Source organism: Vulpes lagopus, chromosome 2 (genome assembly GCF_018345385.1).
Source record: "Vulpes lagopus strain Blue_001 chromosome 2, ASM1834538v1, whole genome shotgun sequence".
NCBI lineage: Eukaryota > Metazoa > Chordata > Mammalia > Carnivora > Canidae > Vulpes > Vulpes lagopus.
The window spans coordinates 144,991,152-145,016,567 of NC_054825.1; the positions used below are offsets into that span (position 1 = coordinate 144,991,152).

At 45.9% G+C, this 25,416-nt stretch overlaps 1 protein-coding gene across 2 annotated transcripts in view; it reads left to right on the forward strand.

The window, feature by feature from the left end:
* Window positions 1–25,416, forward strand: part of APBA1 (amyloid beta precursor protein binding family A member 1) — a 198,089-nt gene that overhangs the window by 160,390 nt on the left and 12,283 nt on the right. Inside the window, exons 4-10 of one of the 2 annotated variants that reach the window (XM_041744021.1) lie at window positions 2,803–2,842; window positions 6,168–6,313; window positions 15,549–15,581; window positions 16,594–16,680; window positions 17,294–17,479; window positions 21,638–21,817; window positions 23,848–24,060. In XM_041744021.1, the coding sequence (XP_041599955.1) occupies window positions 2,803–2,842; window positions 6,168–6,313; window positions 15,549–15,581; window positions 16,594–16,680; window positions 17,294–17,479; window positions 21,638–21,817; window positions 23,848–24,060 (885 nt within the window). The remainder of the gene's footprint in view (window positions 1–2,802; window positions 2,843–6,167; window positions 6,314–15,548; window positions 15,582–16,593; window positions 16,681–17,293; window positions 17,480–21,637; window positions 21,818–23,847; window positions 24,061–25,416) is intronic. The other variant, XM_041744022.1, reaches the window with a different exon arrangement.

Genomic DNA, 25,416 nt, shown 5'->3' on the forward strand with positions numbered 1-25,416 from the left:
ACCAAGAAGAGCAGAATCAAGGCCACAGTGATAATAACAGCAGTGAGGGTTAGCATTTCTTGAGCATTTACAGTGTTTAGGCAGTGGTCCAAGCAAAACACAGGTAGTATCTCACTTAATCCTTTAAATACTTCTCTGTAAGATAGGAATCACTGTGTTCCTTTTTTGTTGAGGAAGCAGAGAGGTTCAGTAACTTACATGAGGTCCACGGCCCGTAAGTGGGAAGGCCAGGATTTGAAACCAGAGCTCCTGTGTGAAACAAGCTTTTCATACTAGGATCTGTTCCCCTCGGGATATAAAGTGCCTGCAGGCCACACCCTGTATAGACAAGCTAAGTTGTCTTTATTCCAATTGTCAGACCTCCACGCTTGCACATGCTTTAGTGTGACCTCCTAGAAAATCTCAAAGATTTTGGCCTTTCATCTTCTTGACTGTGGCTTTATTAATTCTTGAATGTTGAGAATCAACTGATGTTCATCTCTGTCCACATGTGAAAAAACAAAGGACTAATCAGACGTCTGAATATTCAGCATTTGATTATTCATCAGATATAATAAGCAAGGCAAATTTGTTGGTTTCTCAGTTCCTACAGGACTTGGCACATGTTTCTGCATATCCTTAGAAATAATGATGAAAATCCTCTTTGTGTGCAATAATTAGAGATTCTTTCATTTCTCAAACTCTTTTTTTAAAAAAACTTACTACCCCAGAGACTAAAGAAAGCTAGTCATGAGCTTATCAATAGAGAATAAGTAAATGTACCAAATGCCCTCCGTTGTGGCTCTAAATAAAAACAGCAGCTTTTAGAACTATAGACTAAAGTAATATTTTGTAGCTTCTGCTAAAATCTGGGGACTGTCTTTGAGACCAGCATTCAGAAAAGTATCCTAATAGCCCAAGAAAATCTGAGCTGGCTTCTTGGGTGTACCTGGAGGGTGACCCATCTTGATAAAACACAGTACAAACCTCACTTCCCCAGGCCCTTTGATGTATAAAGAAGATCGGTGGTTGAGGAATGATCATTTTAAAGCCTCCGATCTTGATGAAGAAACTAGCTTCCATTCACACACCATGAAGTTATGGATTTTGTTTGGTTTGGTGTTTAACCAGAATTAGGCAGACTTGGCCATTAGCACTCACCTGGGCCTGTCTTCCATCTTGGAAAATAAAACAAATGTAAAGCACCTATGGAAGTTAGAGTTCTGTTTCCTCCTGGGCATGCAGCTTAGCCTTGAGTTGTTGTGCATTTTTCCATAAATGCATTAGCAGCCAATGACCTTTCATTCCCAGTGGACTTGTGTCTTTCATTTCCTTAAAGGTAATCCATTCTGAAATAAGAAACCCACCATCCTTGGTGTAAGGAACCATTGCATCCCAGTGAGCACATTCTGGCAGCCTTACGGACAGGTTGCCTAGGGTGGTATATTGTGTGATTAGTGTTGAATTCTTGTCATTGTCCTAAATTGAGTTAGATCCTTAAATGGGGTGTCTTTGCTTCCAGTTTATATATATATATATATATAATGGTTAACACTACTATTTTTAGAATATTATGCAAGGATTAAGTGATTGGTTCTCCCTTTGCTATCCCATCTTCCAAGTGAAGAGCATTGTACAAAATATCGCGAGATGGAACTGTCCCTGTGATTTTCCAACCCTCTCTTAGGCCCTAACTCTCCCAGCCGCCAGGCACCCCAGAGTTTACCATCAACCCAGGTCAACCTATTGAGCAGCTGTGCTGTACTAGATACCCTTTTCCTAAAAGATATATACTTAAATGACAACATAACCTACTAGATTCTTAGCAATGAAAATCTGTAAGCTTTCTGAGGATAACCTTGGCCACGCAGACCCTTCCTTTTTGCTCATTTGAAAGACTCTTGTCTTTGGCATTAGCTCTCCACCCTCCTGCAGTGTTCACATCACCTTGCTCTGGACATACCCACTACAAATTCTATGACTGGCTAAAGTAGGAATGAATTCCCTACTCTGACACCACTCAGAGTTATGTCTAGGCCATTCACTTATGGAAGGAACCAAATGGTAAGTATTGTTCCCCTAAGAGCTAGCATTTAAACCACCATCCAGTCATGTTCTAGAAGATCTCTAGCTGATCATGCCCACTTCCAACAGTGCTGTTGGAAGACTGACCCTTGCCATGAGGTGTTACTTAGTACAAGAAATTCCACAGTTTTCAGTTCACTTCTTTGTTTATTGTATTCTTTGTTATTTTAAGATAGCACATTAACAATTACTTACATAAGGGAGTTTTTAAACCAGTAAGAGGTGAGTGAACGGAGGAGAAGAAATTTCTGGCAAACATTTTTATAGCACAGTGAGAGGTGACCAAAGCAAAGACCTCGAGGGAAATAAAATTCTCCAAGGGAATTCTTGATTTCAACATATAATCACATTGTTGATGCTTTTACTAATCCAGCAGTGTTTGACTCAGAAACACAGATTCTTAAGAATACAAATTGAGCCCTTTGTATTATTGCTTTGTATTGATTATGGATTTTGTTTGTGGGATATTTTTTAAGCTGATGGACATCTCTCTGGTGGTGGAATATAAGGTTTTCAGATTATCTAAAGTATGAATAAATGTCCTGGGCTTTGGGTAACCTTTATTAAGAAATGTGTATGTTTATTCACACTTTTCTTCCTGTATCCAGAAATGGTTGACACCTGGTTCATATCTGTTACTGATGATCTATTTACTTTTCGTGTTTCATGGATAAAGTTGTGTTAATGCATTTTTTATCACGCTTTGCCCTTTTTGAAACCTCTTTGTCTTGATTACAGTCAAGAAAAAGCTTGGCTTCATTCCCCACCTACGTTGAAGGTAAGAGCTGAAAAGGAAGTAATTGAATATTGAGTCATGCATGAATCTCCTAGCATTTGGGGTTTTTGAAGCCCTGGGGCTCTACGACCCTAGTGGGGAAGAAAGGCCACATAGTCACTCAGTCACAGTCTTGACAGTCTTAGAATCTTAGACTAAAAGAGCAATAGCTGTGAGCCTGTCAAAGATTCTCCTGCCACCTTTGCTGATGCTGCCCATGAGGACCTGAGCTTGCAAGGAGGCTGAGGGCTATTCCCAGCTTAGAGACGGTCATATTATATCTGAACCCAGACTCCTTATCTCCAGTCCATGACACCTCTTACACCCACAAAGGACCATTCAAGTGGGAATGAACTTTAAGGAAGACGTTTTGGTCTTCTAAATTTGGGGGCAAGGAGAGACTTTCCCAGTAATTCCTATCTCTTGCTTAGATGAGTTAAGCATAATAACATTTATCAAGCTTTTACTCTGTGCCAGATACACACTTTCCATTTAATAACTAATGAATCCTCACATCTGCCTTGTGAAATGGGCTTACTACCCCCATGTTACACAGGAGAGAACTGAGGCATTCTTCCTCAAGGCAAGACGAGTAACTTTCCTGAGATGACACAGTTGGCAAGTTTCAGAGCCAAACTGTGAGCTGGCAGTTTGATTCCACAGCTCTCCTGGTAAATGGTATTCTGTGCAAGGCAGCCACATACAGTTGTGCAGGTTTTTCACTGTTCAAGGGTACCCAGTCAGGAGGTCTAGCAGGGCCAGAACTTGGCACAAGTGAGACACCCTAGCTTGAGATCAGGCCACACAAATGGAGTGACTATTTTTCACCCACACAAAGGCACTCTTTAGCTAGAGGTGCCAGTGATCCTCTACCAGGGTGGATGGTAGATACTTTTTCAGGTAGGTTAGACTGTCATTCCCTTGAAAGAGGATTTTCTGGGAACACGAGAATACCCAGACACCACTTTGAGGCTCTGTCTGGCCCTTAGATCCTGTGAATGAACAGTTGGTGCGTCCCTACCACCTAAGAATGGATCCATAGACCTTCCTGACACCACAGTCCTGAAGTTCATGCCAAGCTCATAGGTTTCATTCAGTTAACTCAGGTTTCTTTCTTGAGTGACCTGTAAATTATTTGTGCCATTTTTGCAAGGTTCCAAAATTCCACAAATACTCCTGGCAGAGTTTTCTGGAGTTTGGAAATTCCATTCTTCATAATCTTTCCACCAGGCCCAGCATTCATGTGTGACGATGTCACATGTGTGCTTGTTCACCCACAGAGCAACACAGAGGCCTCACTAAAAGGAGAAACACGTTCTAAAAGGCCAAAATGAAACCTGTAGTTTTTTTACTTAGAACTTTTTAAAAATACACTAAAATCAAATTATGAATTTAGGATTTTTTCCTCCAGATATGATCTAGCAGCAGTGACGTTTGATGATAATCAATTTCCCTGGAGGATAAATGGCATAAGATTGCATCTCAAATGTATAATTTATTTGGGTCCAGTATTTCTGTCTCTTGACTGGTTGACATTTATATAGTCCTTTAAATATTATTTGGATTTATTTTAAACCTATCTGCATATCCACACTTATTATGGTTGAAGAGAGACCCTTTTCAAGGAATAGACCTAGCTCAGAAATGAATATATGATATTGGAAGTCCTGTAGAGAAGTATATAGTTCATTCTTATTTTTCTTTTAATATTCATTATTTTTACAAAATAAATGGAAGGTTTTTAAAAGTTACTATCCCAGATGAGATCTTTTTTCTCAGTGCCTGGTTGGGCAAAAGCAATTATGTTTAAGTAACACTATAAACCCATCACAGGTGTTTATGATAGGAAACTGATAATCTTTATTTTTTACAAAGTATAATGCAGATACAAACTTGTCCATGTTAGTTGGAGTAGCGCTTCCTTGCCCTACAACTAAAACTGTATGTTGGAAATACCCTGAATCCTTCTCACATCTAGGAAAGTTCCAGGCAGGAAGCATGTGACTGTTGAGAAGGACAACTGACCCATAGTGGAGGCAGATTGGCTGTGTACCCCTCATTGTCCAGAAGCCTTTCTCAGAAAGATCTAGCATCAGGCAAATAAGAAGTTTCCTTATTTGTTTACTATACAGATGCTTTGTGAAGAACTTTCCTAAAACACTGTTAATTTCTTTGTTTCGACCACCCCCTTGGCTTTAGAGAAATGATCAGATTATCTTAAGATGGTACCCTGATAAGAAGCTTATCACGGGAAGCAGCTGGTTAAGCTTAAGATGAGCCCGATGTTGGTGGATAAAAATAAAAATCATTCTAGATTAGCTTTCCAAAAGGAAAAAGCAAATTGTTTCCATTTCCAGCTATCTAATTTAAGAGCCTGAGGTTTGAACAGTAGGTTAAAACGTATATTTTAATCTCCCAAAATACGGCATTTGAGCCAAAGAAAATACATATGTTTTCATTCCAGAATGAGAAGCCTTTCTTAGTGCCTTTGTTATGAAGTTATATATTAATCCCAGACATGTTTTAATTTCAGGTAGGGTTTACAGATGATTATGGTTAGAATCCACTGCCCCCATCTTAAATATTTTCAAGCTAAGGTTTGATTTCAAAGGCCGGTCAGGGAGAACAGAAAATTCAGACTTTCCTTGGAATTGATCTGTATGTGGATGCCAACCGGGGACACAAGAGCCTGTAAGTCAGCGAGGTTGGCAGCCAGGGACTCTGGCTTTGGTGTAATGTAATCTGCCGCACAGAATTGGGGTCAAAGGTCGTTACAGGAATCTGGACATTCTGAAGCAAATACCCATTTTTCTGAATTATAGCTTGTTTTCCCAAATCACGGATGAAATGTGGATGGTGGCAGGTGAAAGAAATGTTATACAATGAGGATTCCTGATAAAGCAGCCTCCCTGGTCACCTAGCCATTTGTCTGGCCACACATTTATTTGATACCCGCCAGGCAACAGACACTGATTAGACACGAGCGCCCGAGACGAACATGACGTGGACTTTGCCCCAAAGAGCTCACAGTCTAACAGGAGAAACAACATCCTTTGTCACTCATTTTATGTTTCATATTTAAATAAACATATCATTTCTCACAGTCAGTGGCCTGGGTGAAGTGAATTAAGAAGAAAATGTTTCTTCCCTTTGAAAGCAAGGGGTGAGTGAGACAGACACAGAAGGAGAGAAGCCTGAGCTTGGCAGGGTCTCGGGCACTGGGCCACCTATGCTGGTGCCGAACAGCTGGGAGGGCGCAGCGCGTCAGGGCCGTGTTAGGCACACCCCAGGGTGGCTTCACTCACCGCTGTGGCTCTGTGTGTTACAGTTCCCGGACCCTGTGACCCCGAGGACTTGATCGATGGGATCATTTTTGCTGCCAATTACCTTGGCTCCACCCAGCTGCTGTCAGACAAAACTCCCTCCAAAAACGTGCGCATGATGCAGGCCCAGGAAGCCGTGAGCAGGATCAAGGTGAGGGGGTGCAAGGGATGGATGCCGGGGCCTGAGCCATTCACAGTGGTCCCCCCACACCTCATGCATCTAGTGCCAAGTTTAGGGGAGTGTGGGACTGGCATGATGCACCTGTCAACAGTTCCAAACAGAAAAAAAGTGTGCAGAGTCCTTATGTATCAAACTGCATATTTGGGGTGTTCTTAATAGCCAGTCTTAAGAAATAGCACATGTGAACATAAACTTTGGAAAGCTGATATGAAAAAAAAAAAAAAAAGGAAAGCTGATATGATGAGGAAGGATGTCATTCTGAGCATCACATCTCTAGTGGGAGAGCTTTACCCCTGTATTTCCATGGATATGGTGATGAGTGACGTGAACATTCTAGGTACCGCATGATGCCATCTCAGTCTCGTACTTTTGAACTAGTTGATCCTGCACAAGCTAGATCAAACTGGTTTGTTCCAGGCACAAGGAACTATTGGATCAAATCTAACCAGAATGAGTCAGTATAAGGCTAATGCACCTTAAACTGGTTTGAGCCGGTTGTAACTGTTTGGAATCTGTTTTATCAAGATTTAAAAGGAGCAAGCCTGTTTGATCCGAGAAGAACTACTTTTGCCTGGTGTAAACCATTCACAATTAGTTTGAGCCAGCCAGAACTGGTTTGACCCTAGTGAAATGCAGAGCTCTAGAATATCCACCACGATGCCAGTACCACCTGGAATCAGGGACAGACACAGGGCTACAGGGACACATCACCTGCCATTCAAGTGCCACCAGCACCCAGAAGCACTGGGCAGCCCTACTAGGGCCACAGGGCCAGTCCACCCGAGCCCCAGGCGTAGCAGCACCACTGAAACCCAGAACCAGGTATTTCAAGCAACAGGTGGAACAGGTCAAGACTCACCAGATGTGGGTGTATCCAGCTTCAGCTGGTCATAATCGCATTCCTCCTCAAGGACCCATTCCTTTTCCATATCGTCTTACGCGCACTTATTCCCCAGGTACTCCCTGGTGTTGTATGGCAGTGTGGAAGGAGGAAGAGGCACAAGTTCAAGATGGTCAGTTAGGGTCCGTAATCTGGGAAAAAGTATTTCTGGAGCACATACATGTGCAAGGCTGTTCAGGGTCTTGGGATGAAGATAAAATAGCCAGTTATAAGGTGAGATCCTTACCCTCGAGCTGCACAGCACCAGGGAGAGACGAGCTGCACAGCACCAGGGAGAGACGAGCTGCACAGCACCAGGGAGAGACGGATCGAGCCAGTGAATGTGCAGGGTGCATCTGGGCAGGAAGAACAGGTGTGAGGTGGAAGGTGCCCAGTAGTGTGGGGCACCCCGGGGCTGATGGTAACAGGGAGTGAGGATGCACAGAGGTGGAGTTTCTGGCCTCCTGCCCCAGCTGACTCCCCCATGTTATTCACCCACTGGAGATTTAAGCAAGATGGCCTAACCGTAATGACCAAGTCCCTGCTGTCCAGTGCTGGCGCAGGTCCCCGGGTCTCTGGCCATTGCTTCTGCATCAAACTTCCATCCATGGCTTTGAGGGTCACCAGTTGCTGGCTGCTCTTACCCCCTCTCCCAGCTTGGAAGAGGCACTTCTCTTCTGAGCTCAGAACTTATTCTTCCCTTAGCCGTCGTAGCACAGCAAGCCCACACTGCAATATTTGATGCGGTGACTCTTGCTGGCATATCCGGACTTAGGAGGTATAAACCAGAGAGCAGTTCACCACTGCATCTAGGATGGCTACTATCACGACAGTGACAGGCCAGACCAATGGCATGATTGCTGACAGGGGCCTGCCCGTGTCTTCTGTGTATCTAGGATCCGCTCTACCACTTCATTCAGGTCACACAAACCCCCTCTGTGCCTCACAGGCCCTGCTGCCACAAGGCCCACTGCTGCAGTGGTCATGTCTTCTCCCAGAATTAGCCTATGTCCATTAGATCGCCAGCGGGAAGGTGCACTTCTCTCGCAGGAAGTCCCACCCCTACCCACAGAGACCCGTGGCACCCAGCAGGATGATTCCATGGCAGTGTATCAAACTGACCTGAGTACCTTCTGGGTCTTTCAGACTCTCTAAGGTTATTGATGGAATATCAGGTTCTCGTCAAGCTGCCCATCCAACGTTGACCTAATTCCTTCTATCTCCCCTTATTGTAAAGAGGTGGCATGAAAACCTCTGGATCTCCCCAGCATCTTCCTGAATTTAGGGTGTCCTAGGTGCTGCATTCAAAACAACACGCAGATCTGTAGGTGAGAAGAAGGTGCTTTTCAGGCAAATAACTTTTGAAAACAAAGTCTTTAGGGACATAAATTTGACTCCTTCTGTCCCACAGTTACCAAACATAGCATGTTATGATTTTGTTAAGTTAATATTTGTTCAACAGAGCCCTGGGGTGCCAGATGGTTGAGCAAAAGAGCACGAGAGAAATTGAAAGAGGGAAGTTTATTACTCACAGGTTCTCAAGGAAGGAGCCAGCACGTCTCGGGGGCGGGGGCCATAGGGTGGGGGTCAAGGCCAAGCAAATGCAGGCAGCAGGACATGGGGCGATGCCTTTATTTGGGTCTGTGAGTGGAATACTTTGGGGTTCCTGGGTTTGAAATGGCCGATTCATACCAAAAAGAGCAAGTTTTGGTAAGCTTCATGGGGGTCTTATCTTAGGGGGGCACCCAAGGGGAAGGCACTGGACAAAATGTATTTGTTGCACGGGCTGTTGGGAATTTATATCAAGACCTTAAATTTGCCTGTGACTCTGCAGGCTGTTGTCCAGGGCTTGCACTCTCATGAGGGGCCAGCGTCAGCTGCAGGCCACTTGGATGCCAAGATAGCAACACCACAAAGCAGCTTCACCTCTGGACACAGGCTCATGGTGCTGCTCACTTCCCCGGGGTCAGCAGGAGTGCAAGGACCTGGCATGCCTCACTCAGTGGTTTTCTGATAGACAGGGACCCCCTCAGGAAGGGGCTTTAGGAACAAGCGGGGGCACTTTGGGGTGCCACGGTATCTGGGGGTATTTTTAATGGCATTAGTGAACCAGGGCCAGGGATGCTTGGCACCCTGTAATGTCCAGGATGAGGCACAGGATGCAGATTTAACTCCCACAGAATGCTAGAGCATCCCTCTGCCCCTGTCAAGAGGCACTGCCAGAGTTCATTGAGGTGAATCCCCCAGAACAAAGCAGTAGTCCGCCCCCACAGGAGCACTGAAGATCCCCAAGACAGAACACTGCATGGCTGGAAGATGAGTTCTCTCTGCTTCCATTCGTCAGAGTTTCAAACGCGTTCAGGTTTGGATTTCATTCGAGGCACTTTGTTTATGGACCTCCTGAGTGGTAGCCCTTTACTTGCACACAGATAGTTTGTCTTCCCACTGTCCTTGGGCATGTTTATAGCACCATGTGACCTCGAAGGAGGGAGCAGGTGCATCCCCGGAACGTGAAGCAGCACAGAGTAGGCTGTGGCACCCAGTGTCAAGCATGCTGGGAATGACAGCTTCCGAGTTCCACGGTGAGGTCTGAGAGCACAGTTTTCTCAACTTCAAGTCCAGCTTCCCTGAAAAGAAACCAGAAGGTTCACTTTGAAACATCAAAGGATTGGTCTCTGGAAGTTCCACAGTTGATCTGAACAACAACAACAAAACATTAGATGCTTTTGTTGATCAGAACCAGCAAGATGAGGCTATCTGATTATAAATCCATTTTAGACCTGCCTAGAGCAGAGTAGGCATCTGGAAAACATATATTTATTTTTACAGCAAATTATGGTAGTGTGAGGAATTCATTATGGAGTGGTAAAGTTAAACGGTTGCGTTTCACTTATAAGTATCATTTTGCAATGTGCTTCTGTGCATCTGAAGGAACTGCTGCCTGTCATTAAGTATTTCCTGCCTCCTGTTCCTTTTACATCCATTTAAATGCCCGTCAGCTTGCTTGACTTTACACCCAGCCTGGCGCATATTCAAATTCTAGGTGGAGACTGTGTCCAGATCCACCATGTATTTCTGCACCCCCTAAAGTGTTACTGTGTCGGGATGTGCACCGACATTTCACCTCCTGAAGAGGGCCCCAGGGGGTCTGGGGCATTTACACACACCACCACCCCCCATCAGTCGGGATGGTCTCCTGGGAGCATGTGGTGCTTGCATTTACCTGGAAGACAACCTTTCTCTGAGGGAGGTGATGCCAGGCTTTCTCCTAAGAGAGGCTGGCCTTTCAGGAATGAGTTATTCTAGGCCACCTCTATAAAGACGCAGAGAGGAAGGAAGCTACAGATTTCACAGTGTCTGTCCAGGAAGGAAGGAAAGCAGAAAAAGCTTTATGGATTTACTTGGAAATCCGTTTAGCAGTATCCTCAGCCCAGACTGATTAGTAATTTCCACCCGGGTGCTCTCATCTGAACAAAGATGGAAAGAAGGGTGTCCTCCCCTGTTTGAATTCCTCCTGCTTCCTCTCTCCCCCATGGGGATCCCTGTCTTACCCCTTGTTCTCTCCTCTGCCGACACTGTTCAGTTGACCTAGGGGACGGATGCAGGTGAGCGGCCCCTCTCACGGGGGGTCGTGGCTGTTTGTGCAGCTCTATCTTCCAGCAAGCACCAGACCTGAAGCTTGGGTTTCAAAATCATATCTGATTTTTCTTCCGTTGGTCGGTTATGGTGCTTATTGGACTTACACTTGGAGTCTGAAGAATTCATATTTTCTTAACTTAAAGGATTTGTAGACTTATTTGCAAACGGAGAGATAATTTGGAGTTGTGGTTTGACCAGAAATTTTGTACATAACATGAGAGGAAAATAAAAGAATTTAGCTCAGAAAGCAAAGTGTTCCTCTACAGACCCTTGTGATAGGCATCTCAGGAGATAAATGCTACCCAAGACCCAGTCCTTGACCTTGAGAAGCATGCAGTCTAAAAGGAAACCAAGAAGAGAGTTTAACAATAGCAAAAGTCAGGTTGAGGAATCAGAAATTTAAAGTTTTCTCCATCTACCAAAATATAACAAGGTGGATCTAAGTGCAATAGCAGAATTAGGAGACATCTGCCATTTTTCTTAAGTTTTTTTTTCCATTTTTGGACCCTCCCTAATGTACCCTTTCTGCCTTTGTTGTCCATCATTTCTGAGAAGAAATAATGTCCTTTTAGGAAGCCCCTCATCCAACTAAGGAATGCATCAAAGAGGTGGTTCTCAGAATGAGACCCCTTCACTGGCGGCATCAGTACCACCTGGGAACTTGCTAGAAATGCAGATTCTCAGGCCCACCCCAGTCAGAAACTCATGGTGGGGTGAGGGCCCAGGAATCTGTGTTTTCATAAGCCGTCCAAGAAGTTCTGGTGTGCACTATAATTAGGGAAGGGTAGACCATGCAAGCCTTATGGGATATGATATCTTTTCTCCCACCGCACCCTGGGGCATCCTGGTCAAGCTAGTGCTTCCTGCTGATGACATTGTATTGGCATATGAACTCAAGAAACACTGCAAAATATATCTCTTTTTTGGATATTTGGCATATAGGTTTTCCTATTAAAGGTTTTGAGAGTCCTGTACTAAAGAGATCCAATTCACTTTGGCCAGAAACTCCCATCATTATTTGAACACGGAATACATGATCACTGTGTGATGCCTGTTAAAGTCTTGCTGCTAAGATTCTCTGGAACACGTTTTGGGAGGAACTTCTGCCCTACGTGGTATCAGTACCTACACACTGTAGGTAGAGATGCCCCACTCCTCCTACAGTGGAGGAACCATGCCTTCACCCTACCTGGAGTTCCAAACCTGAAGCCAGGGCAGCTAAATCCCTTGTCTTCCTTTCTCTCCACCGCACCTCCATGCTTCATTCCACCCTCATGCCCACTGCATTTTCTGCTCTTTGGCCAGAAGATGGGCTCACCTACTGAGCCCTACCTGAGCCACAGAACCAGCTTCATGTCCATGCGGAGTGTGGCATATGTGTCTCCATTCTTTCTACATTTGTGAAGCTTGTGTGATTAGCTCACAAATGGTGTTGGATGTTTTTTGGTCTATGCATTTTTGTAAGGAGCATCCATTATCAAACATTCTCATATTTGTCTTTACTAGCTTGTCTCAAAAAATCAGAGTTTTCTTTCATGGAAAGGCTTTCTTGAAATGTCAAAAAATCAGGACTTAATTCTAGAATTAAAATCTCTGTCGTTGAAGCTTTGTGTAAGCCACATGATTTCCCATCTGACTCGGAGAAGTCTGTGATTAATAAAGAGGTTATTAACGCTTACAGCAGGTCCTGCACATACATGATCTCATTGACTCCTCAGAGTGGAGGGGCTTGGGAATCCAGTGAGGTAGGTATTATTAATTCTATTTACAGACAAACTGAGAACCTTATAGATGAGAAACTTGCCTACATTGCGCAACCAGTGGTTTAGAGTGAGATATCCAGGGTTTGAATCTCTATTCTTTCTCTTCAGTAGCTTGAGCAAGTAGATTTGTCTCTCTGTGCCTCAGTTTCCACTTCTGCAAGACGAGAATACTGTAGTGCCTACCTCACAGGGTTACTGTAAGCTTTCACAGTGCTATACACGTGAACTGCTTGGAAGGATACTGGCACATAGCAAGTGCTCAGCTAATGTCAACCGGGGAGAGGAAAAGCTAGAGCCATCAGGAGTTTCCCCAGCATGAGTAACCTAGAGAGTCTCAACAGGGAATGTTCAGGACATATTGTGGAGTGAGTGGGTGGACAAGTGCCACAGTCTGTGTCCTTTACACCACAGCCTGCTGGGGAGACAAGCCGTAATCGATCCCATGAAACGAGAGGACTTAAACAGATGATGTCATTCCCTGCTTTATGACACATGCTGGCCGTATGGTTCTCTTTGGCTCCTCTGCTACTGCAATTTCTCATTCTAGATCCCACCCGCTCCCGATGTCATGTGTAAATTTTAAATAATAATTTATTTAAGGGCACCCTGAATATCCTGTGTGGTTGAAAAGATGGTATTACTTTAAGTGGGTAAAATACTTTTCACTTCATAAAAATTACTTTAGAATGCCCATTATGAAATGCAGATTGCCCTTTGGATTCTCTTTCCTCATCACCCATTCCAGAAAAAAAAAATTTAGTTATTCCATTGTAGTGGACTTATTTTCCTTTGACAGGACCCTTTCATATCACTGTTCCTTAGAGTGAAGAATTTTGACTAATAGCTTTTAGGTTTTGGTATCAAAAATAATAGAAATTCTTATATTCCTGGAAGATCATTTCAGGGGCAGTGGTAGAAAACACACACACACACACACAAACATTAGGATCTCGCAGCAGTCATTCATCATGAGGATTATAGCTGGTGCAGATGAGAACAGCCCCCAGCAGGACTCTTGAATCCCACACAGGAATCTATGTGGTGTGGCATAGCATTGGCATCAGGTCACTCTTTGGACGCAGACACATTTCCACCATCACATGCAGCAGTTAGGACACTCTGTACACTTTCTGCCATCTGACTTTTTCCAGGGCAGACTGTTCACCATGAGTTCATGACCACCAGGAAGAGCTGTGGGGTGGCTCTGCAGGAGCAAGGCTGCCCTAGTTTCCCAGAGATTAGGTACTTGGTGTTTGGATCTCTGACTCATCCAGTTTCTCCACAATGAGTTAGGACAAACAACACATTTGACTCATTAATGAAATAGAGGTGTGCTGCTGGGAGCAAAAGGGCTTTTCCACAGGTGAGTACCAAGTAGTGTGAGAGAGCAGACGATCTTCCATCCACCCCCATCACCACAACAGGGTTCATGGTTTGGCCATTGATTTACTGTTATTTGTAAAAGATCTGTGTGTGCCTAGAAAGCCTTACCAAAAGCCAAGAATTGTGTTCTGACATAGGTGAATTATAGTCCTATAACAACAAACACAATTATAGTGCTTATAATGCACCAGACACTGTTCTAAAAGCTTTGCATGTATTTATTTTATCCTCAGAATAGCCCTATGAGGTAGATATGGTGTTTATCCTCATTTTACAGATGAGGAAATTGAGGCACAGAGACAGTAAGTGGCTGGCTCCAAGTCACACAACTAGTAGATAGCAGAGTGAGGATTCAGTTTTAGACAGTCTGGCTGCAGTCTCTCTCTCTCTCTTGTTTTAATCAACACTGCTAGCTTCTACTTATGAGCAAAAGGAATATTACATCTATTTCAGGTTAGGACTAGGCCATATTAATATTTAAGGCAAGAATTATTACTGAAGATGAAGAAAAATTAAAAAGATCAACAGGAAGACATAAGTATCTTAAATACATATGTACCTTGTAACATAGATATAAAATAAATAAATAAAAGATTGACAGAACCAAAATCCGCAGTAACAGTTGGAGATTTTAACACAGCCCTCTTAGTAAATTTTAGAACAAGCAGGCAAGAAAAAAATCAGTAAGTACATAGATTTGACCAGTGCCCTTAACCAACCTAATTGACCTTGTCAACAGCTGATAAAATACTATTCGCAACAACTGAAGGATGCATCTTTTGAAGTCCACCAGACATTCACCATAGTTGGTCATGTTCTATCCCATAGGGCTAAGGCTCAGCACAATTCAAAGGTCTGGAATCAGGGTATCTTCTCTGACCACAGTGCAATTAATTCAGAAATCAGGGGAAAAAAAGATTACTAGAAAATCCCCCAATGTATTGAAATTAATAGCACAATCCTAAATAATCCAAAGTTTGAAGGAGAAATCACTGGAAATTAGAAAATGTTTTGAAGTGATAATTAAATCTCAACATATCAAAATTTGTCAGATACAGCTAACACAGTGCTTAGAGGGAGATTCACGGCTTTAAATAAATACATCAGTTTATTTATTTTAAAAAGTTTAAATATTTGCAATTTAAATTTTCATCTCCAGAAGCTAGGGGGGAAAAATCAGCAAATTCAACCCAAAGAAAGTAGAAGGAAATTAAGATGTATAATGAAATCAACGAAATAGCAAACAGGCATACAGTAAAGAAAATCAACAGAACCAAGTTGGTTCTTTGAAAGCATCGATTGCAGTTGAGTATACGAAGCACCTCACTACATTCCCTTCTTCCTACGTCCCCTTGCCACCTACTAAATTTTGAGTGAGGAAATTGTCTATAGAGTAGGATTTTTTTAAAGCCAGTCTTCCTCACGCAGAAATGCTTTATGCCACTATTGATACTAGTTTGTCAATTCCCTTTTCGACTTTGAGTCTCTGCAAATTCTTTTCTAACTGTTCTCCTGTCTCTGTTTGTTCCATGCTAAGCAGATGGCCCAGAAATTAGCCAAAAGCAGAAAGAAGGTGCAGTACAAACAACTTCATCAGCTTGGTGTTATGCCTGTTCTTTTCGTTTATTTATGTTTTGCCTTTTTATTATTTTGTGTTTTTGTTTTCTGCATCCAGCAAGTTTTCGTTCAGATTTCTTTTTGAACCGCCCCATTAGCCAACGTTTCTCAAAACTGAGTTGCCTAAAGTGGCTGTTTTTCTGTTGCTCATGAGTCATTTCACATCAGAGAAACAACAGGGAGCAGATTGGAGATGCTAAATGATTCCCACAGTAGTGAGAATCCCACCTTTTAGGAGCATCAATGCGGCAAGGACTTGGGTCTTTTCAATTATAGTCATGTTTGACTTGTGGATTTTGTCAGATTGCTGGATGCAAAAAAGAAAACTCGCTAATAACCACCCTGTGCGGAGTTAAACCCCAAACGAACCAGACGGATGAGCTTTTTTTGGTTATGGAGCTTCTAGGTGCTTATGGGCTATCCAGGGGGCATTGAGGCATTCCGGGTTCCTTCGTATTGGGGTGGCTTTAGGAGTGAGGACTGCTTCTGTGTTGCCGTGGTGGTGTGTGAACATGAAGACCCTCTTACCAGAACTGCATCCAGATGACTTTGCACCTGCTATAAACATTGTCATGTCCGCCCCTCCCCCCATCACTTGATCCGGAGCAGATTCTAAGTAACTTTTCCAAGGCCTTGCGGTATGGATCACTTGCCCTTGTTCCTCAACCTGCTGGGCTCTGAAAGCCTTGCAGAAAGGGCCATTCACGATCATTGTTCGTAGAGCCAAATCTGTAGTGAGCCACTGCTTCTATAGGTGGAGAAGCAGAGGGGACTCCACCTCTCCCTATAACCTGGCGATGCTAACTCTCGTCTGTGAGTCCCCTCAGCTTTGGCAGTCCCCATCTGGAGTCAGCGTGGCTGTTCTGGTGACTGTGTCTCCGTGCTTCTGTGTGTGAGCTAACCTTGCTCCCGTGCACTTGAGTCGGGGCAAGGTGTTAAGCTTCCCCTTGGTGCGTTTTTCTTCTCAGGCTCCTGAAGGTGAATCTCAGCCAATGACCGAGGTGGATCTCTTCATTTCTACCCAGAGAATCAAAGTATTGAATGCCGACACACAGGTATTAGCCGGCCTGCCACCTTCCCCGGGGGTGACGTGCCCAGCCCAGCGTGGCAGCTCAGCGTCTGTGCCCTCGTCCCGAGAGCAGCTGTCCTCACTCAGCTGCTGGCTCCCGAACACGCTGGAAGGTCATGTCTGCAGTACTTGCTGCCGGAGAGGGGGTGGTGCTGCTCTTGGGACTGTTCCCTTAAAGATCAAAGAACAAATACACCGTGGATCTCGTTTGCTAATAATCTTGTAAGCTTTTATGAGAAGGTTCATTAACTGGAACAGATTAGCCTTTTACGAAATTTTGTTTAAAATCACGCATCCACACACTCAAAATGCAGCCATCACACAGGCATCCTTTTATCTTTTTTTTTTTTTTTTAACTTCTCCACCAGAGATTCTCCCGGCTGTAAAAATGACTGAATTTTCCCCCCATGTACCACAGACCACTTTCTGCTCTGATTTACCATCAGTCGAGGGAGCTGCCCCCAGGCCTGAATCTTTGCGGGGAACCCCAGAGCCCCCCGCATGTGGACTGCACTTGACCGGGCTGTAGGGTGGCAGGCTCTCTTGTGGGCCATTAGCTGCTGTGCTGGACTTAGCATCCTCTCCCTTGTGCCCTCCAGGAGACGATGATGGACCACCCTCTGAGGACCATCTCCTATATAGCAGACATCGGGAACATCGTCGTCCTGATGGCACGCAGGCGAATGCCCCGCTCCAACTCCCAGGAGAACGTGGAAGCCTCCCACCCATCCCAGGATGGAAAAAGGCAGTATAAGATGATTTGCCACGTCTTTGAGTCTGAGGATGTAAGGGTGCCTCCTCTCATCTCCCTCTGGGTGGCCTTGGCTGACCCCCGGGTGGGCCAGATTCTTTCTTTTTCTCAGAACCTGAATCAGTCTCATCAGTCATACATGAAACAAGTATTTATTGAGCACCTGCTATGTGTCAAGCACTGTTTTAGGGATACAAGGCTGAATAGATAGACGAGGTATTCATCACGAAGCTTATAGGGAGACAGAAAATAAAATAGGTAAATATACTTAATATAAAATGGGATAGTGAGGAGTTCTATATGGAAAAATAAAACTGGGATAGGAGCTATTTCAGATGGGGTAATCAACAGTCTTCTCTGAGGAGATGATACCTGAAGAGAGACCTGTATCAACTGAGAGAGAGGAAAGAGCAAGTGCAAAGGCACTGAGGCAGGAGCCTGCTGGTATAATTTGAGGATAGCTTAGAAGGAGAGAACTATAGACAGAATGTGGTCAGATGGCCAGACCCATGGGGGCCCCGAGCTCATCTCACCTGGGCATGAGGGCATTTGGGGAGGACAGTTCTTGGTTCTGTAGGATTGCCCTCTAGACCACAGGAAAGTTAGGATTCCTGCTCCTACCTCCCAGTGGCAGGAGCACCACCTGCCTACTTCCTGTCCTTATTAAGACCAGCTGCTGCTCTTGTCACAAAACCTGTGATTCTTGACCCCCGTCTTTCCAGGTGACGTGGTCAACAGAGAAAACTCATTTATAACAGAGACAGGGCCTGTTCTTCTATTTGGCTTCTTTCCCATTTATCCCTGGAACGGCCAGAGAGGCCTCCAGGCTTCAGGCTGTATCAGCGGCCAACTTCCCCTAAAGCAGGGCAGGCCTTGGAAGCTCCCTCAAGGGCCAGGGCCACAGCCCCATGAAGGTCTGGAGCCACAGAGCCCTCCCTCACAAGAGGGCCATGTCTGTGCCTTTGATAATGCTGATTTCTATCCTGCCACAGTACCCTGAGCTCTGTTTCCCATGTTGAGCAGAGAGCCCTTCGCTACTTAAAGAGAAATTGCCCGTGGGTACCTTGGCTCCTTACAGGAGGCCGTTTTTCTGCAGGGGAGTGTTCACCTAGCTGCAGTAAATTGCCTGCCTGCAGGAAGTCAAGAGGCAGAGGCAGAGGCCAGCTGCTCTTCCCCAGGGATTCAAGCTGTCACAGCTGCAGCCACGGGGACGTGGAGAGGCTCCCACTTTTTGCACCATCCTTTCCTGGTCCGGTTCTCTGGAACACAGACCCCCAGGGACCAGATCACTGAGAAGGTGGAGAGCTTGTAGGCAGAGAGCCTCTCCCAGCCATTCCCCTGCTCTTGCTTTAAAACTTGAGGCCAGCCTCGCAGACGGGGAGAGAATGAGTTTCAGAAGTTTCTCAAGAAGTTTTGAAAATTAAATGTAGAAGCTTAAGACTCCTGTGTCCTGCAAGCTGATGAAAAAAGGTGGAGTTAGCTCCGCTCCCTGGGCACACAGACACCTCTGTGACCCTTTGCCACCTGCACCTGGCTTGCAGCTTTTAAGGAAGGGATGCCTCACCTCAGAGTACCCGGCAGAAGGAAGGAACGGGGAGCCTGAGTTAGGACAGGAGAGAGTGGGCCTGGGACTCTTACCCCTATTCTTCTGAGGCAAAGAACGACAGAAGATCATTGGCTCCAGAGCCGGGGGAGCTGGAGCTGGATCCTGCTTCCATGTACAGGCTGTGAGGCCACTGAGCTTGCATGACATGACAGCGCCTCCCTTGCTGGGCTAATTTTGCTCACGCGTGTCCATCAGTGACGCCAGCATGTGTCCCCTCCGTGATCCCAGCACACGCGCTGCTCCTCGTCTGTCTCCATCCATGTCCCTCACACACCTGCAGCGTCTTAGGACACAGGGCGATGGGTCTTCGTGGTGGCTGGTGACATCCCCAGTCACCAAGTGGGAAAAGTAAAGCACGGCCATGCAGCAAGTTCTGATTTCACTGTCTGTTAGCTGCTTTCAGCCAAACTCAGTGAAGGCGAGGGAAGGAAGGGACGTGGAGGTTAGCATTTGTGTGTGTGTGTGTGTGTGTGTGTGTGTGTGTGTGTGTGTAAAACATGGCTCTGGAGGATTTCATTGTTTTCCTGCGGAGAGGCAATCCCACATGGTGCGGGGGTGGGCTCTGGAATCAGTCAGCCAGGATTCAGCGCCCGGAGTCACCCCCTTCCCAGGGAGTGAACCCCTTCACTGTCACCTGCTGTTCCTGCCTGTGCAACGGGGACCATAAAACAGACCTAGAATTCCAAAGTCTAAAGAGCTCTGGGAGGGGCCCCCAGGTGGCACAATTGGCTAAGTAGCCGACTCTTGATTTTGGCTCAGATCATGATCTCAAGATTGTGGGATCAAGCCCCACACTGGGCTCTATGCTCAGCATGAAGTCTGCTTGAGATTCTCTCCCTGTCCCTCTGCCTCTCCTGGCTCGTGCTCTCTCTCTCTCTCTCTCTCTCTCTCTCTCTCTCTCTCTCTCTCAAATAAATCTAAAAACAAACAAACAAACAAACAAAAAAACTCTGAAAAGCAAAGGGGATTTTGTGGTCAGTTGGCTGATAAACCTGCCCAGAACTGCCTTGAGACAATTTACAGAATCTGTCCAGCTTACCATGAATCTTACACATTTTTTTGCAGGAATATTAGTTTGTCTATAGGGCACTTCCCCAGGTTCTAATGGTTTGGGGTTTTTTTAGACAATATATGATATATGCATCTTTTACCTTTCTAAAATCCTAAAAATTTCTAAATTCTGAAACATGGCCTCAGGAGCCTAGGAAGAGGGCCAGTGGCACTGTCTGGCTTCCATCAGCCATAGGCTTGATGTCGGGATCTCTGTGACCATCCTCGGATAGTGTTTAATACAGCACAGGCATGTGAGAAGTACCGGGTGGCTGCTGGTTGGCCACACCCATAGTGTGGATGAGTTAGTGCAGGGAGAGGCTAGCAAAGCCCAGTGCTGGAGAAAGAACCACAGAACCACCAGTGTGCCTCGCTGTGAGCTGTGTGACCTCAAGCAGGTACCTTTATGTCTCTGGGGCTCAGTCTCCTCACCTGGAAAATGTGGGGCTGGACCCAATCAGCGTTCTCAAGGAAGCCCCAAAACCCACTTTATACAACAGATGTTTCATGATGCTCCGTTACTGCTCTGAAATAAAATTCGGAGATTATATAGTCCCCCCTTTTCAAAAATTGTTCACAAGCTAATGTATGGCCATAAATGTAACACAGAAGAGAAGTAAAAGGAAAGAAAGCTAAAATAAAGTTGTACTTACTACAGGATGTAAATGCTTGGGCCTGGCCATTCTGGAAGGAATAATGGAGCTGTCAAGTGCTTATACAGACTCGAGGAACAGGTTTGGATGTGAGAACATAGTATTTAGCTGAATATTATTAACACTTGTATTTCACATTTTGAATTGACGGTTCAGTAAGAAAATAGATAAGTAGGGACACCTGGGTGGCTCAGTGGTTGAGCGTCTGCCTTTGGCTCAGGTCGTGATCCTGGGGTCCTGAGATCAAGTCCCCCATCAGGCTACCCACAAGGTGCCTGCTTCTTCCTCTGCCTGTGTCTCTCTCTCTCTGTGTCTTTCATGAATAAATAAAAATCTTTTTTAAAGGAAAAGAAAATAGATATGTAGACCACACACTCACGCAGTATGCCTCTCTGTGCGGCAAATGTGTAGGCTGATGGTGATGTGATTTACTGGCCACCCAGACACCATGAACAGCGTTGATGGTAATCATTTTCCAAAGTCATGAAGCTTACTTCTGGTAAAGTGCTGGACAAAGCAAATCATTATCTTCTCTCACTTGACACAGAAGCTATACTCTAGAAACGTCCCATGTGAAGTAGAACCGTGCAATGAATGCCTTTGTGTTTTATATAAATTGAAGTTGAGTCCTGGACTCTGATGGTTTGCTCTGGGTGCTCATGTGTACGGGCATCTCTGACTCCTCTCTGCTGAATGCCAGTAGCTGCCTTGTGCTTATTGTCATAATATAACATGTCCTTAGTAATTCCGAGAGCAGCCTCTGGCAGGGATAGACCCACTGGCCTAGCTGACGCCCGGGGCTCCCAGTCCTGCCGAGACCCAGGCAGCACACCAGCGGGGCCACCCAATTGACCTCTGTCTTCCCTCTTCGACTCCTGTCCAGGCCCAGCTGATCGCACAGTCCATTGGGCAGGCATTTAGCGTGGCCTACCAGGAATTCCTCAGGGCCAACGGGATCAATCCTGAAGATCTCAGCCAAAAGGAATATAGTGACCTGCTCAACACCCAGGACATGTACAACGATGACCTGATCCACTTCTCTAAGTCGGAGAACTGCAAAGATGTATGTACCTCAAGCTCAGCTAGCCAAGCAGAGGCCCCGGGGGAGCCCCACCATGGAAGGAAGGTGGAACAGCTAGGGAACGGGGGGAGGTGGCAGGACTTGGGTGAGGTCTCAGGCTCATCTCTGGCTCCCCTCTCCTAAGGGCCTGTCATTAAACACCACTGTGGAGGGCCGACCCCAGGATGGAACATCCCCTGCTCCCAGCAGCCGTGAGCTAAGTTTGGGGTGGCTTCCAGAGGTGAACAGGACCTAAAGCCCACCCTTACCAAGCCCACTATCTAGGAAAGGGCGCAGAAAAGTTAAGTGACAGTGCCAGGCGTGAGCACTAGTCAGAGACAGCTGTTAGGACAGAGTGGAGCAGGTGTCAGGGCACGGGTGACAGGTGCTGCGCTGCTCCGGGGGTGGCCCTGTGGCTTCAGACAGAACTTTGGAGGAGAACGCAGCCATCTAAGGTGCGTCCAGGTAGTCTTCGGTCTGGAGGTCCAGGTAGTCTTCGGAAAGCAGGAAGGATTCGAGAGGGCTGGGCCATAGTAACAGAAGCGTTGAAGGTCACAAAGCTCAGGAACTGTCTGGGGAGCTGTGCACAGTCGAGCACTGGGGATGTGCGAGAGGGTGCAGAGAGGCCAACACAGGGCTCAGGTCAGAACCAGGGGCTTGAAAGTCTAGCCGAGGGGCTTGGGTTTTATCCAGTAGACAAAAGGGCCTTTAGGAGAAAGTGATCTCTTGGCTCACTAATGTCCTCTGTTCCCACCTTGGGCCAGAGGAGTCGGTAGGCCTTCGAACCCATGCCGGGCAGTCACGGACACCACCTACACGGGGCAGGGGTGGTGTGCTCGGGCCGCCTTAGCACAGTCCTGCAGACTGGGGGGTCGGTTCCTTCGGAGGGCTGTGGGGGGAAGGGTGTATTCCGTGCCCTTACCCTGGCTGGGAGAGAACGGCCTTCTCCCTGTGTCTTCACATGGGCTTCCCTCTGCGCATGTGTCTGCAGCCAAACCCCCCCTTCCTATGAGGACACCCGCCACCTGAGTGGTGGCCCACTATAATGACCTCACTTTACTTTGACTGCCTCTGTAAAGACTCTGTATCCAAACAAGGTCCCATCCTGAGGTCCTGGGAGTTTGGCCTCCAACGTATGAATTTCAAGGGGAACATAATTCCACCACCCATAATGGGGAGTGTCTCCCACTGGGCAGCTCCCCAGCAGAGTGGCTGGCTGTGAGAGAAGGGACACCAGCCTGTGAGGGGCCGTGTCAGGCCCCAGCAGCCGCCACCACGGTGTGTGTTTGAGTGTACGTGTATTGGTGAATATGAATAAATAAATACATATACACACTCTTTGTCAGAGGCTTTCAAAAGGTGTCCTGCCCCTTGGTGGTGTCCCTGCAAACCTTCCCATGCTGCCAGTATCCAAAACTGACTCTTGTCTTCTCTGCCCTGCTGAGGAAGGCCACACAGAAGTAAGCCCATCTAGAACGTGGTCTTGCTACTTGCACTTCCAACCTTTTTGGTTGCACTAACCCTAGCATCCTTTTTTTTTTTTTTTTCATTTTTCTTCAGCTTACTCCCTGCAAAGAAATGTTTCTGTAACATCTATTTGTTTATTTTTAACTCCAGAAACTTAAATGTTGGAGAGAATTTGTGAAGCGCTGTGCAGTAGGGCAGCCTGTGCATAGAATCCAAAAGCTATTTCCAGAAACCTTAACGCACCCCCGAAGTCCCCACCCACTCAGCCTCTCTCCCTGCTCCCCGAGGACTATACAAAAAGGCACCCCGCGCCCTTTGTGTTCATACAGCCAAGGCATGATTGCTTATGTGAAACAAGAATTATAAGAAACCCTATGGACCTATTGTTACATCATTTCTTACCAAATGCCATGGAATCGAGAGAAGACAGCACTGGTCTTGGTCAGAGCCATCAAGGCAATGCCTTTCTTCATTAGGTGGGACAGGACGTGGGGGAAAGCTTCGATTTGTGTTGCTACCCTGGGAGGATGCTGATTCGGGTTTTTGGCTTTGTCTTTTCCTTTCAGGTATTTATAGAGAAGCAGAAAGGAGAGATCCTAGGCGTGGTGATCGTGGAGTCTGGCTGGGGTTCCATCCTGCCAACCGTGATCATAGCCAACATGATGCATGGGGGCCCTGCTGAGAAATCAGGGAAGCTGAATATCGGGGACCAGATCATGTCCATAAACGGCACCAGCCTGGTGGGCTTGCCTCTGTCCACCTGCCAGAGCATCATTAAGGTACCTGCAAAGTGGGAAAAGGTGACTAATGGTGTTGACCTGAGATGGATGACACGTGACTGCTTTTCAGTCATTCAAATTAGGAACATGCACCAGGTGTCGGGCTGAGGAGGACATGGATACAAAAGGCATGGGCTTGCACTCAGGCTCTGAACCCCCAAGTTACTAAAACAGACTCCTCCCGGATATCATCTCTAGATCACAGACAGTAGTATATTTGGCCCACATAACACCACTCTCTATACTGTGCCTTTTGTAGGCACCACTAATCAATCGCAGCACTCTTTTCCTAGGCCTAGACTCAGCCTCAATCAAATTTCCTGCCGCTCAGTAATCCAGACAGTCACCTACAGTCAGCTAGATGTACTCGAGGTGCTTGGCCATTCCTGTTACACAAATAGTGGAAATGCTTCCAGTCTGAGAGCACGGTTTCCTTGGCAGCATCCGTGGCTGTGATCCAAGGGAGCATGTCCTCCCCAGAACGTGCATAATGCAGTCCACACGTGCCGGGTGCCGTGCAAAAGGGGGAATCTTCTGGTACAGGCTGCATGTTTCCTCTCACACCTGAGCATAATTAATTCTTGTTCCACCTGAACGGACATTCTTGTGTAAGGCTGAGAATAGCTCCTCACGTGAGACTAAAATGTGAATATCTGTGAGGAAGAAATTAGATTTTCTTCTTAGAAACAAAGCACCCGTGTGTAGTTTGTCGAGCACACTCGGACTTGCTGACTGCATGGCCAGTAGGAGCATTGCTCCTTCACCACAGGATCTGTCGACCCCAGCTCCATGCCACACACCATGACCCCACAGGAAAACAGGTTCCATGACCCACTTTCATCCCCTGGGGTTTCCTGAAGGCCTATGAACTAGAATGTAGCGCTCTCTCTCTCTCTCTCTCTCTCTCTCTCTCTGTGTGTGTGTGTGTGTGTGTGTGTGTGTGTGTAGGGGGCACAGGGAATGAAGGGATTCATATAATAATTATCCCAAACTCAGGAAAGTCACAAAAGCTGACATCCGTGGCTGAGCAGTTCAAGGGGTGGGGGGAAGTCAAAGTGAGTGTGGAGGATGCAGGGCTGGGTGCCTCTTCGTTTTTAATGAAACAGATATATTCTGATTCCTCAAAAGATTATCTCACCCAGAGAAAAAACTGTCCTCTTTGGCTTCATTTAATTTCTTCTTGTTACATCTTACACTGAAATAATTTCTACCCTTTCTTAATAGACATTAAAGATTAAAGAACCTGGAGGCTGAGTTGGGAGTCAGTTGTGACTCCTGATCTTGGGGTTGTGAGTTCAAACCCCACATCAGGTATAGAGGTTACTTAAAAAAAAAGATTGAAGAATCTACTTTGAA